Consider the following 20,339-nt stretch of genomic DNA (forward strand, 5'->3'; position numbering starts at 1 on the left):
GGCACCTCAGATCAAAATCCAAATCCTTATCCTCAATAAAAGTGTGTTGGGAACATGGAAACTGGAAGTATATAGGCACAAAGGAGGATGGAAAAATATGTACATATTTGATGCGTAATTGTACAGTTTACACAAAGGCATGCTTACCTTGGGTAACCCCATCGACTCCATTGCCCTGAGCCACTGCACTGTATTGTCTGTATGTCGATAATGCAATCCAGAACGCTTGATACAAGAAAAACAAATTAAATTAATGGATTTTAAAATCACAAATATATTTAGATTTTAAAATATTCTTCATTACCTCACTGTAGATTTTAGCCAGAGGGTGTGAATCTGTGGAATTCATTGCCACAGACAGCTACGGAGGCCAAGTATTTGGACATCTATAAAGCAATATTTGACAGGTTCTTGATTCGTCAGGGTATCAGTGGTTACAGGGAGAAGGGGTTGTGAGGGATAATAAATCAGCCGTGGAGCAGACTCAATGGCCTAATTCTGTTCCTATGTTTTACAGCTTCAAATGCAAATGTACATCAGTTCACAAAATTTAATCCCGTACACTACAGATAGTACTGTCAAGGTACCACCCTAAACTGTACTTTCAAACTTCAGAAATTTCCAAATAAGCTTATTTCAGCAAATGCCTCTCATTTTCAGATTTATCAAAAAAACATTAGAGTACGGTTTGGGTTTTGGTTGCTAAGCATATTAACCAGTGAAAGCAGCAAAAAGCAAAATCAACCACCTTGCTCTCAGCACTTTAGAAATCCGAGTGGGCTCAACTATAATACAAATGATTTAATTTCAAAAATTTGGAACAGATTTAGTTTTCTTCAACTAAATGTCATTGATTTGGTAAACAAATATCTCAAATTGAACACCGATGTTGATATACCCAACCTGTTTGGTATTCTTCATTAAATGATTTAAGTCATTGAGCCAAAGCATGTGTCTGCTTTAATGGTTGAAATAAGCTTAAAAACTCTTAATTATAATATTAATTTTATTTATAGAGCACTTTTCATACAGATGTCATTCAAAGTGCTTTACAATAGGATAAAAGTACTAACATGAAAATAAAATAAAAAATAAACATGAAAACAAAAGACAAGCAGATGGGAGAGTCCAGTACCAGAGGGCATGGTTTGAGAGTAAGGGGAAGGTCATTTAGGACAGAGTTAAGGAAAAATGTCTTCTCCCAGAGAGTTGTGGGGGTCTGGAATGCACTGCCTTGGAAGGCAGTGGAGGCCAATTCTCTAGATGCTTTCAAGAAGGAGCTAGATAGGTATCTTATGGATAGGGGAATCAAGGGATATGGGGACAAGGCAGGAACCGGGTATTGATAGTAGATGATCAGCCATGATATCAGAATGGCGGTGCAGGCTTGAAGGGCCGAATGGTCTATTTCTGCACCTATTGTCTATTGTTAGTTTAAAGCAATGTTAAATAAATCAGTTTTAAGCTGGCATTTAAAAGTCAACTGTCTGCATCCCTTATAGTTTCAGGTATTGAATTCCATAGTTTAGAAGTGTAGTTTTTTTTTTAAAATAACTGACCTGCTGGTTATCTTTTGAGGGAGATTGTCTTCTGCTGATCTCTTAAATTTAAACAATCTGAGAACTTTTTATAGCATTGGTCAAAGAACAAGTTTTCCAACCATCCTGCCTAACATTCTTGTGTCAATCTGCATTGCCAAAAACAATTAGTTGCCACATATTACACTATGCCTTGCACAAAATACCTCCAACATTCACATGTACAGTTGTTACAGCTTTCACGTAGCAATTGGTTGGCCTGAATTGCTGTCAGCACTGACCTTTGTTCAGAGATTCACATCTCCTGCAAAAATCTATTTGATCTCTCAAGTCCCAACTTTCCTAAATTGTTCACTGTAGGCAATCTATTTATTTATTATTTTTCTTATCTTCTAGATTATGTATTGCATTGAACTGCTGCTGCTAAGTTAACTAATTTCACGACACATGCCGGTGATAATAAATCTGATTCTGAATTTGATTCACTCCAACAGTGGACTCTTCTTGGAGTCCAGTGGTGGAGTACCCAGTCCCTCTTGGAAGATGTTTTTTGGTTTATTGAGTCTGTGTCAACCGTCAATCGTGCACTTACAGTAATCCGACACTATTCTTATTGTTTTCATCACTTGCCCGTCAACTGCCCCCAGATTCTACCACCCACCTACACTACAAGGGGCAAATTTGCAGTGAACAATTAACCCACCACCCTGCGCGTCGTTGGGGTGTGGGATAAAAACCACAGCGTCCAGAAGAAACCTGTGCAGTCCCAGAATCAGTTTGTGTGCAAATTCCACACAGGCAGAGTCCAGGGTCAGGATCGAAGTCTGCCCACTGGAGTTGTGGAGCAGATGCACTCCTTGCTGCCCCGCTGGGCTGCCCAGCGTGCAACTGCACATCTTTCAGTGGAGGAAGAAATAGATGGGTGGAGGAAAATTAAGTATTGGCCAAGCACGACTTTGTCTTTCAGAATGATAAAGCATGGGTGAGATTATTTTAATAAAAAAAAGTACAGCAGTCAGGTAGAAATAGCACGGATCATAAAATCTCAGCTTCCAGAAGAGCAGAGAGGATACAAAAATAAAAAGAAAAGCTCAGGAAAAGTCTGTAAGGTGCAAGGCACCTCCGACAGCTGGGGATTCCTGATACTCATGAGGAGTTTTGGGAATAATCAGAAAGCTGACTTGCTGGAACACAGAACTGAAGCTTAGCAGCATCCTACTGAAGAATGTCAAGCCCATGGGATATACGGGATAGCTGAGCTCTGGGACCGTGCAAGTTCACGAAGATTGTAAAGCTGATGGAGAGAGGACGTGGATTTAGTGAAAAATCATCACGAGGTCTTTAAAAGGTAAATAATACTTGATGGATATATTTTTGAAACACAAAGCTCCATAAGGCATTGAACAAGGAAGCACCTGTAACTCCTACAACAAACAGCAGCCAAAACCCAAAATAAACAATGTGTTACAAAAACAAAACCGATTGTAGCAATTGTGTGACCAAGTTAGAAACTGTAAGGATATATCCTGAAAGCATGTGAAATTCTAGTAGAGGATTGTAGATTATCCCAATACAAGATTCTAACAAATACCATATATCCTGACAAAGGACTTGTCAAAATTAACACATTTTGTTGGTTCCTTTGGAGATTTAAAAGATGTCTGGAGCTCAGATATGCTGAAATAGCCTGATCTTTACCCTAAATTGCTAAGATTCTGGATAATACCAAATGGATTAGGAGAAGTGTAAATGGAATGCAGAGTTCAGCAAACCTCAGTCCACACCTGTACATTCTGCTCTAATTTTGCTTACCGGCCTCTAGACTGACTCCTTACCAAAGGCATTCTGAATGTTCAAACATATCACAGCAACTAGTTCAGCCTCATCTATACTGCTGGTTAGGACGTCAAAATTTTCACTTTCATAAATCCCAATCCTTTTATTATTTTCCAAGTATCTTGTATCACTTTTTTCCTAACAGATTCTAACATTTTCACAAATGGTGTCGACAAGCTAACTGGTCCCTAGTTATCTTTCATCTCGCTGCCTCCTCAAGTAATGGATATACACTTTCTACTTTCCAATCTATGAGAACCACTTGAGAATCTTGAAGTTCTGGACAATGATAACGAGTCTGCACACCAGCTCCATAGCCGCTTACTTCAAACACCCAAGATGCAGCCCTTCACGCCTTGCACATTTATCTTTTAGTTTCTATTACTTTGCTTATATTTTTAAAACAAGTGATAATTTCTTTGAATTCTACATTCAGTCTAGACCAGTCATCCTTCATTACACCCAGGCGGATGGATGCATCTTCTTGTGTGGAGAATAGAACACGTGCATATTTTCCTTTATTTTATAAAGTTTCATAGGTAGGAAAAGGGAAGAGGTCCTGAAAGAAGACTACAGGGAGTTAGGAAGGAAGTTGAAAAGCAGGACCTCAAAGGTAGTAATCTCGGGATTACTGCCTGTGCCACGCGACAGTGAGAATAGGAATAGAATGAGGTGGAGGATAAATGCGTGGCTGAGGGTTTGGAGCAGGGGGCAGGGATTCAGATTTCTGGATCATTGGGACCTCTTTTGGGGCAGGTGTGATCTGTACAAAAAGGATGGGTTGCACTTGAATCCCAGGGGGGCCAATATCTTGGCGGGTAGGTTTGACGGAGCTGTTGGGGAGGGTTTAAACTAGTTTGGCAGTGGGGTGGGAATCAGAATGTGAGTGCAGGGATTGAGGTAGAAGGACAAGGGCATGATGCTAAGAGTTCTGAGTTGATGAGGAAGGACAAGCAGGGGACAGAACATAATTGTAGCCAGTTAAAGGGGTTGAATGTGTCTATTTCAATGCTAGGAGTATTAGGAACAAGGAGGATGAACTTAGAGCATGGATTAGTACGTGAAATTACGATGTTGTGGTCGTTACTGAAACTTGGTTGGAGGAAGGGCAGGATTGGATGATGCAGATCCCAGGGTTCAGGTGTTTTAAAAGGAATAGGTTGGGAGGTGGGGGGGTGGGGGGAGTGGCATTGCTGGTCAGGGAGAGTATCACGGCTATAGAAAGGGAGGATGCTGCAGAAGAAGTGTCCACGGAGTTTGTCTGGGTGGAAGTCAGAAATAGGAAGGGATCAATCACTGTGCTGGGAGTAGTCTATAGTCCCCCAAATAGCCCTCAGGACACCGAGGAGCAGATAAGCAGGCAGATTTTAGAATGATGCAGGAAATACAGGGTAGTAGTTATGGGTGATTTCAATTCCCTGATATTGACTGGCACCTCCTGAGTGCAAGGGGGATAGATGGGGCTGAATTTGTCAGGTGTGTTCAAGAAGGATTCCTGACACAGTACGTGGACTGGCCGACGAGAGGAGAGGCTATACTGGATCTAGTTCTGCGTAATGAACCTGGTCAGGTGACAGACCTCTTGATGGGGGACCATTTTGGTGAGAGTGACCACAACTCCCTTAGCTTCAGCATAGCTATGGAAAGGGATAAAATCCAGACAAAATGGTAAAGTGCTTAACTGGGGAAGGGTTAACTTTGAAGGGATGAGGCAGGAACTAGTGAGAGTAAATTGGAAACAGATGTTCAAAGGGGAAAGCACAGAAGTAATGTGGGAGAAGCTTAGGGACCACTTGAGCTGGGTTCAGGATAGGTTTGTCCCACTGAGGCAAGGAAAAAATGGTAGGAAAAGGGAACAGTGGCAGACAAAACATGTGAGGCAACTCGTCAAGAGGAAAAAGGAAGCATATGTTAGATATAAGAAGCAGGAAGTAGGAGGCGCTTATGAGAAATATAGGGTAGCTAGGAAGGGGCTAAAGAAAGGACTGAGGAGAGCTTGAAGGGGGCATGAGAAGGCCTTGGCATGTAGGATTAAGGAGAACCCCAAGGCATTCTATGCGTATGTGATGAATAGGAGGATGATGAGAACGAAGGTGGGACCGCTAAAGGATAAAGATGGCAACATGTGCCTGGAAGCAGAGGAGGTTGGGGAGGTCCTAAATGAATACTTTGCTTCAGTATTCACAAGTGAAAAGGATCTTGATCTGGATGAGGTCAAAGTAGAGTGGGCCTGTGTGCTGGACAATGTGGAGATTAAGGAAGTAGTAGTGCTGGATCTTCTTAAAAACATTAAGATTGACAAATCCCCAGAGCCAGATAAGATACACCCCAGGTTGTTGTGGGAATTGAGAGAAGAGATCGCAGGAGCATTAGCTATGATCTTGGAATCCTCTTTGGCTGCAGGGGAAGTGCCGGAGGACTGGAGAATGGCAAATGTAGTTCCCTTGTTTAAAAAGGTAATAGAGAGAAACCTGGGAGCTATAGACCAGTGAGTCTTACGTCGGTGGTCTGCAAACTACTGGAAAGGATTCTTAAGGATAGGATCTACAAGCATTTGGAGAAGTACAGTCTACTCAAGGACAGTTAACATGGCTTTGTGAAGGGAAGATCGTGCCTCACGAGCCTGATTGAGTTTTTTGAAGAGGTAACAAAATAAATTGATGAGGGTAAGGCAGTGGATGTGGTCTACATGGACTTTAGCAAAGCATTTGACAAGGACTCTCATGAGAGACTCATCCAGAAAGTCATGAGGCATGGGATGTGGAACCTTGGCTGTTTGGATAAAAAATTGGCTTAAAGGAAGAAAGCAGAGGGTAGTTGTGGAAGGAAAGTATTCTGCCTGGAGGTTGGTGACTAGTGGAGTGCCGCAGGGATCTGTCCTAGGACCCCTGCTATTTGTGATTTTTATAAATGACCTGGATGTAGAGGTGGAAGGATGGGTGAGTAAGTTTGCAGATGACATGAAGATTGGAGGAGTTGTGGATGGAGCTGTAGGTTGTCGAAGGTTACAAGACAATATAGACAGGCTGCAGAGTTGGGCAGAAAAATGACAGATGGAGTTCAATCTGGACAAGTGTGAGGTGATGCATTTTGGAAGGACAAACCAGAAGACTGAGTACAGGATTAATGGTCAGTTACTTAGGAGTGTGGATGAACAAAGGGACCTTGGGGTTCAAATCCATACATTCCTCAAGGTTGCTGCACAGGTTGATAGGGTAGTTAAGAAGGCCTATGGGATGCTAGGCTTCATTTACAGGGGGATTGAGTTCAAGAGTAGAGAGGTCATGTTGCAACTCTACAAATCTCTGGTGAGACCGCACTTAAGAGTATTGTGTTCAATTCTGGTCACCTCATTATAGGAAGGATGTGGAAGCTATGGAGAGGGTGCAGAGGAGATTTACCAGGATGTTGCCTGGTTTGGAGAACAAGTCACATGAAGCAAGGTTAGCAGAGCTGGGACTTTTCTCTTTGGAGCATAGAAGAATGAGAGGGGACTTGATAGAGGTCTACAAGATTATGAGAGGCATAGATAGGGTGGATAGTCAGTACCTGTTTCCCAGGGCACCAATAGCAAACACCAGAGGGCATATGTACAAAATTAAGGGAGGGAAGTTTAGGGGAGACATCAGGGGTAAGTTGTTTTTTTTGGTTTGTTTTTTTTACACAAAGGGTTGTGAGTGCCTGGAATGACTTGCCAGGGATGGTGGTGGAGGCTAAAACATTAGGGGTATTTAAGAACCTCTTGGACAGGCACATGGATGAAAGAAAAATGGAGGGTTATGGGGTAGTGTGGGTTTAGTACTTTTTTTTTAAGGATTATATGGGTTGGCACAACATGGAGGGCTGAAGGGCCTGTACTGTGCTGTAGTGTTCTATGGTTCTATCCCCTAGTTGATCGGGTCATCTTGTGGTGTAGTGATCTCAATTAACTTTTGGTAAGCTTTCCCTTCCTTTATATCCACAGAACTTACAACCCATTTACTTTATGTTTGTTGGTCGCAATTCTCATATGCTGAATTTTTTTTTAAATCTAGGTCTCTCTTCACTGAATTCTGAAACCTCAGGTTAACTGCTTCCTTTTGGAAATGTTACAAGTTTTTTCCTTTGATCTAGTTCAACATTTATCCTCTCCTGGTAGGCCAAATTTCCTATTGTCCGTTTTGCCTAAAAAGATGAACATTATTTTTAAACATTATATTAACAATTTAAATCTTGGCCATTATTTAAATATTCTCATAACTTTTAATGTAGTTCCATAGCCAATCATAAATTGCTTTATTCAGACTAAATCAATTTTTATTTAAAATTCTATTATGTTAGAATCTCTTAAGGCCTTTCTAAGTGACCCAATCATTCATTAAGCTTTCCTGTTTCACAATACTAGATATAAAATTGGGTCCTTAGTATAATGATTTAGAAACCCATTTTCAAACATCCCACAAATACCTCTTCCACAAGATTGTTGCTAATTTAGTTTGCTGGTCTACATGCAGATTTAAGTTTCCGTGTGCATGGAGTGTACCCTTGCTACATACACTTAATTTACTGACTTACATTTATGTTCTGCATTTCTACAACAGTTTGGGAGCCATATACACTTAAATGAAGATCCTCTGCCCTTGTTGATTCTCAGCTCCACCCTAACAGATTCCACTTCCTGATTTGCTAAGCCAACACCCTTTTTCTATCTTTATTAAAGTGACTAGGTCTCCTTTCCAATTTGTCTATCTCTATCAAGTTCCTGTAATTACCAAATAATGTCCTCCTACCTTCTGCAGTAACTTTTAAAGTAATTCACCTTAAACTCCTTGTAGAAATTTTAATGTACAAACCATATCTGTTCCACTTTTACCAATCCAGCTTTCAGCATCGAAGACAAAACTAAGGTCTTTATCTTTATTTAGGGCAGTGGAGTGGTACGGGTAGTGACCCAGGCTCAGTCTGGCTTCCGATGTCATCTGTACGCAGTTTGCAAATTCATCCTGTGTCAGCAAAAGTTGCTGATAGTTCCACTACCCTTGCTCTGTCAAATCAGGGATAGAAAGGCACACACACACAACACGCTGGAGGAACTCAGCAGGTCGGGCAGCCCAGCCTGCTGAGTTCCTCCAGCGTGTTGTGTGTGTTGCTTTGACCACAGCATCTGCAGTGTACTTTGTGGTTGGGGATAGAATGGAGTACCTGCAAAGGGATATAGATAGATGAAGTGAGTGAGCACTATTTGTCAGATGAAGCAGTTCAAACAGAGGGAGATTACAGGATGCTGCAATTTCATGCAGAAAGAAAGCCAATGTGTAGACACGGATATTAATGAGGAAGGCATGTATAACCACTGCCTATATTATAAGAAGACGCCCTGTGAAAGTTGACTAGCATTGTTACACTTCTACAGGATGTTAGTGAGATCACACCTGGGTAACTATAGTACAGACTAATATAGTCTCCTTGTTTAAGGCAGTCAGGGGAAGTTTACTAGGCTGATTACAGAGATGAAGCTTTTGTTTATAAGGAAAGGCAGCCTCATAATCTACAAGGTACTGAGTAGATAGTACAGGGGTGGGATATGAAAAGAGGCAAAACAACAAGCTTAAGGAACACCATGTCATCTTCCAGAATCCGTAACAAATTTGCCAAATTCAGGAAACTCACTTGCTCAGCAGGTATCAGAGTTGGTCAGGTCATCTACCTATGATAATGCCGTAGATTCTCTCCCTCATATTTACACTCCAACTTGCTGGGCATGAACAACACAGGCATGGAATTGTCTTTCTGCTCACATTTTATAGCTTTTTGGAATAAAAGACCCTGCTTTACTCCACTGACAAAGTGAGTTTGCGTGTTGCCCATCCCCAGCATAACACTGGCTTCCTCCTGTCTGAGATGTTCCCTTTGCCCCGTCCATACTCTCCCTGTCCTCTCCGCAAATTTTCGGTCCTCCTTAGTTTCAACGAAGAGACTTCAACCTGAAGTATCACACAGAAACACAGAAAATCTACAGCACAATACAGGCCCTTCAGCCCACAAAGCTGTGCCAAACACGTCCTTACCTTAGAAATTACCTAGGGTTACCCATAGCCCTCTGTTTTTCTAAGCTCCATGTACCTCTCTTTTTCTTTTCACATATGCTACAGGTTCAACTGAGTGATTTCAGCATTTAGTGTTTTTATTTTAACCCTACACTTTACAATGAGACCAGAGCATCACGTGAGGTTGCCGTTCTTTGTTGAAACCAGGATACAGGAAAGGCTTGTGTAGTGGACGGGCTTTCCAAAGGAAGGTTGCTGAAAACAGCTTGCCCTTATTTATGCAACTTTGAATACTTCTATCAAGTCTCAATCTCCATCTGAAGTTCAGCCTTGGTAAAATTCTAACAAATCTCCAAAGGACTTCCATATTCTTGCCATCCATGCTACACAATGAACTATCCAGAACTGCACACATGTGATGTCTAGGTTTGACAGCCATTTACAGGCTGTAAATCAGCTGTCACATACTACATCACAGAGACTGAGCTCTAAGTTCCTCCACAAGGAATTTCCCCAGCATTTTCCTTTAGAGAGGAGATTTACCGGATATTGCCTGCATTGGAATTATTTTAATTCTGGGGAGAGACTGGAAAGTCTGGGTAAGTTTTCCCTGGAGCAAAGCAGACTGAAGCCTGACCTGTTAGCAGAATCTCAGATGGTAATGAAGAGGCATGCAGGAGAGACACCGATTGGCTGGTTGAGTGATGCCATGACAACAACCTTGCATTCAATGTCGGCAAAACCAAGGAATTAATTGCAGACTTCAGAAAGGGGATGTCAGGAACGCATGCAACAGTCCTCATTGAGGGCTTAGCAGTGAAAAAGTTGAGCAGCTTCAAGTTCATGGGCATGACCATCCTAGACAGGCTCAACACACTGCTGCAGTAACAAAGGAGGAATGCCAGTGGCTATACTTCATGAGGAGTTTGAGGACATTTGGTCTGTCACCAAAGACCAACTAATTTCTACATGGAGAGCATTTAGACAGGACACATTACAAAGTGCAGGATTGGAGGAGGTTGCGGAGGGCAGCTGCATCACGGAGTCCTCCCTACCATTGAGGACATCTTCAGGAAGGCATCCATCATTAAGGACCCTCACCATCTCGGACATGCCCTCTTCTCATTACTGCCAGAGGTACGGGAGCCTGAAGAACCACACTCAGTATTTTAGGAAGAGCTTCTTCCCCTGTGCCATGACATTTCTGAATGCTCCACAAACACAACCTCACTACTCAATGTTCTTTTTGTAGCACATAGCAATTTCTACATTTTGCACTGTCCTACTACCAGGGAACAACAAATTCCATGACACAGCTCAGTGATAATAATCTGGTTATTGCTATGCGGGTCAACTCTCACTTGACTACTGAATTTCATAACTGATGACTAATGAAATATGATATTTAAAGAACAGGCAAAATAGTTTGGATGAAAAATACATTTGGCATATTTCTAGCATTCATTTATTCACAGTTTTTGCTGACGAAAAATTTGGGCTGTTTTTTTTTTGCTAGGTAACTGATGAATTAAATGCACAAATTTATTCCAAATGGATACTGCGGTGTGGGTTTTGTGGTTGTAATGCCAATGGTACTGTTGGCATTGTGTTTGGAAATTGAAGCTTGCATTAGAGGCTCAGATAGGGTAGAGAGTCAGAATCTTCCACTCAAGTAATTGATATCAAAAGCAAGAGGGCATAGGTTGAAGGTGAGAGAAATGGTTTTAAAGCAAACTTGAAGGAAAGTCTATTTTTTTTAAAAAATGGGGTTCATATTTAGAAATTGTTGACAGCAGAGATGGAGCAGTCAGATACAATTACCACATTGAAGAAGCATTTCAACAAACACTCCAATAGGCAAAGCATAGAAGGGAATGAAGAAAAGATTGGATTATTGTCAATGGGCAGAAGTACCAGTATGGATGTGGTGGGCTGTATGCCTATTTCAGTGCTGTGCAAAACACCTCCGTTTCAGTTTTTCCAGCAATCGCTGCATTTTGTACTTCACAGTTCCAACAAGTTTTTTTCCATCTGCTCCACTCTTCTGCTATTTACACCTCCTCCAAACAGATTAGCTGAATGAAAGCCCCACCCCCATCATCCTTTCCTTATTTTCTTCCAGACTCTCTCACTTTGTCTCTACCCTATTACTGATGATTGCTACGATCTCCCCACCCTTCTTTCCTAAATTTTTACAATTCTGTCCCAGTTAGAGGCGTGGCATGGTGAAGTACCTGTCAGGGTGTGCCAGCTAGTGGTGTGCCATACTGGCACAGGCCCTGTATTCATTAAAAAAACTATAAAATGCAAGCAGAAAGACAGAACAACAGTCATGGAATTCTGTGGGACTTGTCCAGCAAGTTGGAATGTAAAGATCTGTTGTCACTTTGATATGAAGGAGTCTTTCTGTTGATCAGTGTCAAAAAAGCCCAATTAAATCCACTGTGATTCAGTGTTGTAAAACAATAAAAAATGAAAAATTCTAAGGGGGTGGTGAATACTGCATATTAGGTCAAGTTTAAAGAGAACAGATATTAATGTGACAATGCAATTCCAACAACGTAAAATATCACAGAAGGACATACATCCCTTCCGGTCTTTTAAAGCCATATTTGTTCTTTCCTTCCGTATTGATTACTACCATGACATACAATTTGTGTCAACAGTCGCCATGATGACCATTGCAAAATTTGACACTCAATAACATTAACACATCATTGAAATTTGAAAAATATTGAGCATTTACAACATGATTAAAAAACTTCAGCAAATAAACTTCCACGCAACAGTTACACAATAAATATCGTGTCGAATGTTAACCAAATTTATTTTGAACATCATCTTCAATAAGATGCTGTCTATGGCATCATCTCATACGCAGATTGCACACAGCACAGGCAATCAGTGTATAGGGATCTGTTATGAGGAAGCGGCTGAGTCAAACTGACTTTGAACCTTAAATACAAAAGCAGAGTGCAAGATTTTACAAACACACAACATACTTCAAAGCATCATTTGAATTCCCAAGATGTTTTCCCATTCTAACAGGGGAAATAACCAATGCATTCAGCATCTCACACACATCTTACATGAAATTTGCCAGGACAAAATAACATAGGTAAAAGCATAACAGGTGTGAACAGAAAAATATAATATATACATAGTATGTACATCAATGATGTAGTTCAAGCAATGCAAATTAATGCAGGAATATGGCACATTACATACCTTATATAATTTACAAGTGCCAATAAATATACATCTAACGAATTACAAACGAGCTAATACTAAAGATATGTACATTAACACATCACTTACAGTTAAAATAGGGAATGTCAAAGGTGTACAATAGTGCTGTTTTGGGTTATGCACATAAGGAAACTGTCAAGGTGATTTTTAATCTGTCTAGACATAGTCATCTTAACCATATGTATTGCAGTGACTCTGGCTTCAACATCACCACTTCTGCTGTGGTGTGTCACTGGGAAAGAACGCAGCAACAAAATAAATTTGACAAGATTGCTGTTACCAATAATAACCAGTGTTAAGTTGTGGATGCGTACAAGTCAGCTAGGTTTCTGGAAAGGAACAGATTTGGGTTCCACTGAAATATGCCAATGACGAATCAGTCTGTCAAAATTTATAATCAAGACTATAAATAGCTAGTTACCAAGATACAGGACAAGTGTCCAGTGTCATTACCTAGTAGAAGTCACCACCGTGAGGGAATAAACACAGAAAATCCAGAGAAAAAAAAAAGTGCAAATAAAAAAAAAATGAATTTCTGCTCAGATGCACTCATCGTGCTTTGTTTCAGTGGCATCACATTTGACTTCACTTCTGAGATTGAGCTTCATTTAGTGAAATTCATGCAGGAGTCATTTTTTTTTTAAGCATTAGAAATTTCATTGAGGCACTCGAAGGCCACTGCTAAGCATAAATTATTCCAAATCCAGAAATGGCACTTTCCGGAGAGCAGATCCAACTCAAAGTTTGAAGATGGTTACACACAGTTGACCAACTGTGCTGTAACATTGAGATCTTGCACTCTTATGCATTGCAGTGACAAATCATTTCCATACCTTGAATCTTGTTTGTTCAATATCGTAGATCCTTCTGTCAGACACCAATTTAGGGGCAAAGAACTTAGCAAGTTTAACAAGATAAACTCCATTTCTCAGCCCTTCCTCAAGCTCTGTGGTCGGGGGCAACTCTTCACGTAGACAGGCTTCCATCCATCTAGAAAATAAGTTATAATAAACTGATGAGCATTTTTTCCACGTTTCATCAAGACTTGCCCAACATTTACCATCTGAAACATGATTACACACAAGGGATTTCTATTTAGGCAACATCTTCAAGTCCTTTCATAGAGTGTGCATGCCTGCACAAGACACATACTACGAGTTATGACCACTGCACAATGAAAGCAGAACAAATGTGGCAAGTTTACAACTCTGGATTTTTTTTTAATTCTCCTCAGTTCTTAGTTTAAGCATCACTGGACATGACTTTGAAGGGAACGAGCGATTAAGAAGAATAACCACACTGACTTCTATCAATAATTGTCACAACATAGGAGGTCATTTACCCAATTATTCTGCAGGTTCGCAGAGCAATCCCATTGCTCCACTCACTTCCTAATAGCCTATTCATCTCAAATTCCCATCAGTCTTCCATGGATTCCTTTGTCATCCACCTACATGAAGGGTAAATTTACAGTATCCAACAAGTCCACTATACAGTACCTCCATGTTATCTGCAAGCTTATCAAAACACTTAGATTTTCATCCAAATCATTAATAGGTATTATAAATAGTTCACAGCTTTGATGATTGAGGAACACCACTGATCACAGCCCTCCAAGAAAAATAATTCTCCACCACTACCCTGTCTTGACCATGACAATTCTGTATCCAACTTACAAAACTAGTTTGGGATAGGTTGGATAATTATATCACACATTTCAATGGACTAATGTACTTTAATTTACATTGACCACTATAGATTCTGCCTTGAGGTTTTCTAAAATATGAACTACATTACAATAAATAAGTACACTTCCAGGGGAAATTTTTTTGTTTTACCTAAAAATCTTCACAAATTCAGTTATTTCTGAATAATTCGAAAGCAGTATAATTAGGGCCACATGAGGAAATCTGCAGATGCTGGAAATTCAAGCAACACAAACAAACTGCTGGTGGAACGCAGCAGGCCAGGCAGCATCTATAGGAAATATCTATGAGAGATACTTCTTCTTTCAGTTAGTACAGACGAAGGGTCTCGACCCAAAACGTCAACTGTACTTCTTAATTCTGGCCACATTCATTTCATCCGCAAGCTTAAATTCACTAATGAGTAGGCACTTGGTTCCATAAGGGTGTTATAGCCTGTGGTGGTGGTGGGGGGGGGGGGGTTGGTGGTCGTAATGGGGGCAAGCTCCCACCACCTATTAAATGCTCCTAATGGCATGCACATCAAATAGCTTCCGACAACCAAGTCTAGCTCCTAGCTTTCACATGTAGCAGACCAACTAAGCCTGGCAGAACCATATCTACTAAGAGCTGGCGGGGCAAAGATGGGTTACTGGCGCCTTAAAACCAGACACTTCAGGCAGATGGGGCTCCACACCTGTGACTGGCAACTCATCTAGAAACTTAGAAAGCCTACAAAGCTATGTCGAATGTGTCCTTACCTTAGAATTACCTAGGGTTACCCATAGCCCTCTTTTCTTCTAAGCTCCATGTACCTATCCAGGAGACTCTGAGAAGACCCTGTTGTATGTATCTCCACCACCGTTGCAGGCAGCCCATTCCACACACTCACCACTCTCTGCGTAAAACACATACCCCCAACATCTCCTTTGTACCTACTTCCAAGCACCTTAAAACTGTGCCCTCTCCTGCTAGCCATTTCAGCCCTGGGGAAAAGCCTCTATCCACACAATCAATGCCTCTCATCATCTTATACACCTTTATCAGTTCCCCTCTCATCCTCTGTCACTCCAAGGAGAAAAGGCCGAGTTCACTCAACCTATTCTCATAAGGCATGCTCCCCAATTCAGGCAACATCCTCGTAAATCCTCTGCACTCTTTCTATGGTTTCCACATCCTTCCTGTAGTGAGGCAACCAGAACTGAGCGGTTCTCCATGTGGGGTCTGACCAGGGTCCTGTATAGCTGCAACATTACCTCTTGGCTCTTAAACTCATTCCCCGGATTGAAGGCCAATGCACCGTATGCCTTCTTAACCAGAGTCAAACTGTGCAGCAGCTTTGAGTGTCCTATGGACTTGGACCCCAAGATCCCTCTGATCCTCCACACTGCCAAGAACCTTGCCATTAATACTATATTCTGCCATCATATTTGACCTACTAAAATGAACCACTTCACACTTACCTAGGTTGAACTTCTCAGCCTAGTCTTGCATCCTATCAATGTCCTGCTGTAACCTCTGACAGCCCTCCACACTATCCACAACACCCCCAACCTTTGTGTCATCAGCAAATTTACTAACCCATCCCTCCACTTCCTCATCCAAGTCATTCATAAAAATCACAAAGAGTAGGGTTCCCAGAACAGATCCCTGAGGCACTCCACTGGTCACCAACCTCCATGCAGAATATGGCCACTCTTTGCCTTCTGTGGGCATGTCAGTTCTGGATCCACAAAGCAATGTCCCCTTGGATCCCATGCCTCCTTACTTTCTCAATAAGCCTTGCATGGGGTACCTTATCAAATGCCTTGCTGAAATCCATATACACTACATCTACTGCTCTGCCTTCATCAATGTGTTTAGTCACATCCTCAAAAAATTCATTCAGGCTCGTAAGGCACGACTCACTCAGTAAGACTCACTGGTCTATAATTTCCTGGGCTATCTCTACTCCCTTTCTTGAATAAGGGAACAATAGCCACAACCCTCCAATCCTCTGGAACCTCTCCCATACCCATTGATGATGCAAAGATCATCACCAGGGACTCAGCAATCTCCTCCCTTACCTCCTACAGGAGCCTGGGGTACATCTCGTTCTGTCCCAGTGACTTATTCGACCTGATGCTTTCCAAAAGCACTAGCACATCCTCTTCCTTAATAACTACATGCTCAAGCTTTTCAGTGCTGCAAGTCATCCCTACAATTGCCAAGGTCCTTTTCCATAGTGAATACTGAAGTATTCATCAAATACGTCTGCTATCTCCACCGGTTCCATACACACTTTTCCACTGTCACACTAGTAGGTCCTATTCTCTTACGTCTTATCCTCTTGCTTTTCACATACTTGTGGAATGCCTTGGGGTTTTCCTTAATTCTGTCTGCCAAGGCCTTCTCATGGCCTCTTCTGGCTCTGCTAATTTCCTTCTTAAGCTCCTTCCTGCTAGCCTTATAATCTTCTAGATCTCTATCATTGCCTAGTTTTTTTGAACATTTTGTAAGCTTTTCTTTTCTCCTTGATGAAATTTACAACAGCCTTTGTACACCATGGTTCCTGTAGCCTACCATCCTTTCCCTGTCTCACTGGAACATACTCCATGCAGAACTCCACACAAATATCCCCTGAACATTTGCCATATTTCTGCCGTACTTTTCCCTGAGAACAATATGTTCCCAATTTATGTTTCCAAGTTCCTGCCTGATAGCCTCATATTTCCCCTTACTGTAATTAAACATGTCCCCAACTCCGTTCCTATCTCTCTCCAATGCTATTGTAAAGGAGATAGAATTATGATCACTATCTCCAAAATACTCTCCCACTGAGAGATCTGACACCTGACCAGGTTCATTTCCCAATACCAAATCAAGAACAGCCTCTCCTCTTGTAGGCTTATCTATGTATTGTGTCAAGAAAGCTTCCTGAACGCACCTAACAAACTCCATTCTATCTAAACCCCTTGCTCTAGGGAGATCCCAATCGATATTTGGGAAATTAAAATCTCCCACCACAACAACCGTGTTATTATTACACCTTTCCAGAATCTGCCTCCCGTTCTGCTCCTCGATGTCCCTGTTGCTATTGGATGGTCTATAAAAAAATACCCAGTAGAGTTATTAACCCCTTCCTGTTCCTAACTTCCACCCACAGAGACTCCATAGACAACCCCTCCATGACTTCCTCCTTTTCTGCAGCCATGACACCATTTCTGATCAACAGTGCCACGCCCCCACCTCTTTTGCCTCTCTCCCTGATCTTTCTGAAACTTCTAAAGCCTGGCACTCGAAGTAACTATTCCTGCCCCTAAGTGATCCAAGTCTCTGTAATGGCCACGATATGATAACTCCAAGTAATGATCCACACTCTAAACTCATCCACTTCATTCATAATACTCCTCACATTAAAATAGACACATCTCAACCCATCGGTCTGAGCGCGTTCCTTCTCTGCCACCAGCTTATCCTCCCTCCCGCACTGTCTCCAAGCTTTCCCTACTTGTGAGCCAACCACCTTTTCCTCCATCTCTTCAGTTCAGTTCCCACCCCCCAGGAATTCTCATTTTAGCTCTCCTCAATAGTCTTTGCAAACCTCCTTGCTAGGATATTGGCCCCCCTCGGATTCTTATCCGCCTCCTGATGCCCTGGTGGGACTACCTGCCTATAGCTCTTTTCTATCACCTCCTCACTCTCCCTGACCAGACGAAGGTCATTGAGCTGCATCTCCAGTTCCCTAATGTGGTCCCTGAGGAGCTGCAGCTCAACGCACCTGGCGCAGACATGGCCGTCCGGGAGGGTGGGAGTCTCCCGTCTCCCAGACTTCCCACATCTGACACCCAGTACAGAACACCGGCATCACACACATACTTTTTGTCTCACCTCGTCTACAAGCAACCTACCTCGCCTCAACCCATTACCGCCCAAGCCCCGTTGAGCCAACGCCTTCCTACTCTGTCTCCCTCTACTCTGCCACCCACTCTATAAAGCTGTCTCCTTTTAAACTCTTCTGTTTTCTAACTGGCTGACGTCCATGCGCTTGCACAGTTGTGCCCTGATCTAGAAGACGGGGAACTCTGATCTCAATCCTCTGCTGACTTGGGGAAGGCTTGGGGAGTACACCCAGAGGGAAAGATCTGGAGCTGGAGTTCCCAAGGCAGTCCTACATGGACTGGCAACTCCCGTGATTGCTGATGGTGCCAGTCTGTATCAGTCTCTGCTGTTCATCAGCTGCGTGGAGATGGGGAGCTTACTACATGGGCAACAGCTTGCTCTCCATATTGTACTGCCCTGGTTTGTATATCACGTGGACAGCTGGGATGCAACTTCCATGTTCGAGCCCAACCAACAGAAGCTCTCAAGTAGGCACTTGAGATAAATAGCATTGAGATAAATTTCACGTCACATGCTGGTGATAATAAACCTAATTCTGATTATTATCCAGTGTTAAGGGAATCTAGTGTATATCCAAAATATAGCTGGAATTATTTAATTTTGCAATAAAAAAAGCAACCACAATGATCAGCTGATTCAGGCTTTCAGTGAAGAATCAGTCATGTACAAAATGAACATTTGTTTTACATCTTTCACATTCTTTTCAAAATATCTCAAAAACATGAGAAATTCTACAGATGCTGGAAATCCAAAGCAATACAGTATGTACAAAGTGCTGGAGGAGCTCAGCAGATCAGGCAGCATCTATGGAGATGAATAAACAGTTAGTGTTTTGGGCTGAGACTCTTCTGGACAGACCACCTTTTACAGTCAATGAACAGTTAACACAGTGGAATTTAAGAAATTTTGATGGCCAGTTTACACATAGCAACAATGTGATGATAGCCACAGTTTTTAGAAATGCAGCCTGAGGTAATTTCTCCACTCCTCTTCAGACTGGTGCTGTCAGATCTCTTGCGTCTATGCAGAAGAGGAAAATAACTTCTTTCAACCTGTTAAAACATTTAGTACTGCACTGAAGCTAAAGGCTTAACCAAGAGCTTTCTGACTCTGATGCAAGTTTCTGCCACCAAATGATCAATTGTGGTCCATATTAAAATTATTAGCAAGAAACTTGTTTGAAATTGCACAACGCTGGATTCAGGAACAGCTACTTTTCTTCAATCTTTCAGCTCTTGAATCAACTGACAAAAACCTAATCACTGCATTTTAACAACACTATGACCACTTTGTACTAAAATTAACAATTCTTTTGGTCTCATTGGGTTTTCTTGTAAAAATAATGCATAACGAATGTTTAATTTATCTTTTTCCTGTGTATGTTGCTATGTGATGCTGGTGAAAGGAAGCATACATGTCCTCATAAATAGTACAATAAACTCTACTTTGATTTTATAATTGCCTTTCAGAGTTGGACCTCCAAGTTTCAGTTCAGGAAATGGGATGGTGAAGAAATTTAATCATGACGTCAAAATTTAAACTACATCCCCCTCCACAAAGGGAAGCTTGCCCATTTCTGAAAGTGGTAGCAAACATTGACAGTAACAAATGGAAAACTGGGAATGGCACGTTACCAAGCCAACAACCTTTGCACCCCATACATTTGTTCTGTTCAATAATTGCCTAAATTTAAAATAAATAAATGATTGTTTTCCAGGAGTAATGTTCTGATGTTTGCTGCCTATTATGTTTAGTTCCACCAGGAGATGTCAGTGTGCAGAAACCGGGATTCTAAATCAGTCAAATAGGTTAATCAGTGATTATAAAGCAGTAAGTCCACTGCATTGGACTTGAAGGGGGCTCAGGGTCATGATCTCAGCCAGCAATCCAGCCAATTAGTGGTTAGGTTCTGCCGACTGAGTGATTGCATTTAGCTGTGTTTCTCACAATACTGTGAATGAGTCTGTGAGGTACAATGGTTCACCCATCCATACTGACAAGGGTTAGCTGTCCTCTAGGTTGGAAACAAGCTTCTCCAATCAGTTAATCAGAGACTTGTAACAAAACAGCTGAACAAAGATCCACAGCATACTGTAACTTCAAAAGATCAAAAGGATTTTACC

General features: G+C 41.7%; 1 protein-coding gene across 1 annotated transcript in view; it reads right to left on the minus strand.

The window, feature by feature from the left end:
• Nucleotides 1-20,339, minus strand: part of iqgap2 (IQ motif containing GTPase activating protein 2) — a 296,840-nt gene that overhangs the window by 162,154 nt on the left and 114,347 nt on the right. The window contains 2 exon segments of the mRNA XM_073048258.1: nt 148-225; nt 13,483-13,639. Of these exon segments, the coding sequence (XP_072904359.1) occupies nt 148-225; nt 13,483-13,639 (235 nt within the window).

This window comes from Hemitrygon akajei, chromosome 6, assembly GCF_048418815.1.
Source record: "Hemitrygon akajei chromosome 6, sHemAka1.3, whole genome shotgun sequence".
NCBI lineage: Eukaryota > Metazoa > Chordata > Chondrichthyes > Myliobatiformes > Dasyatidae > Hemitrygon > Hemitrygon akajei.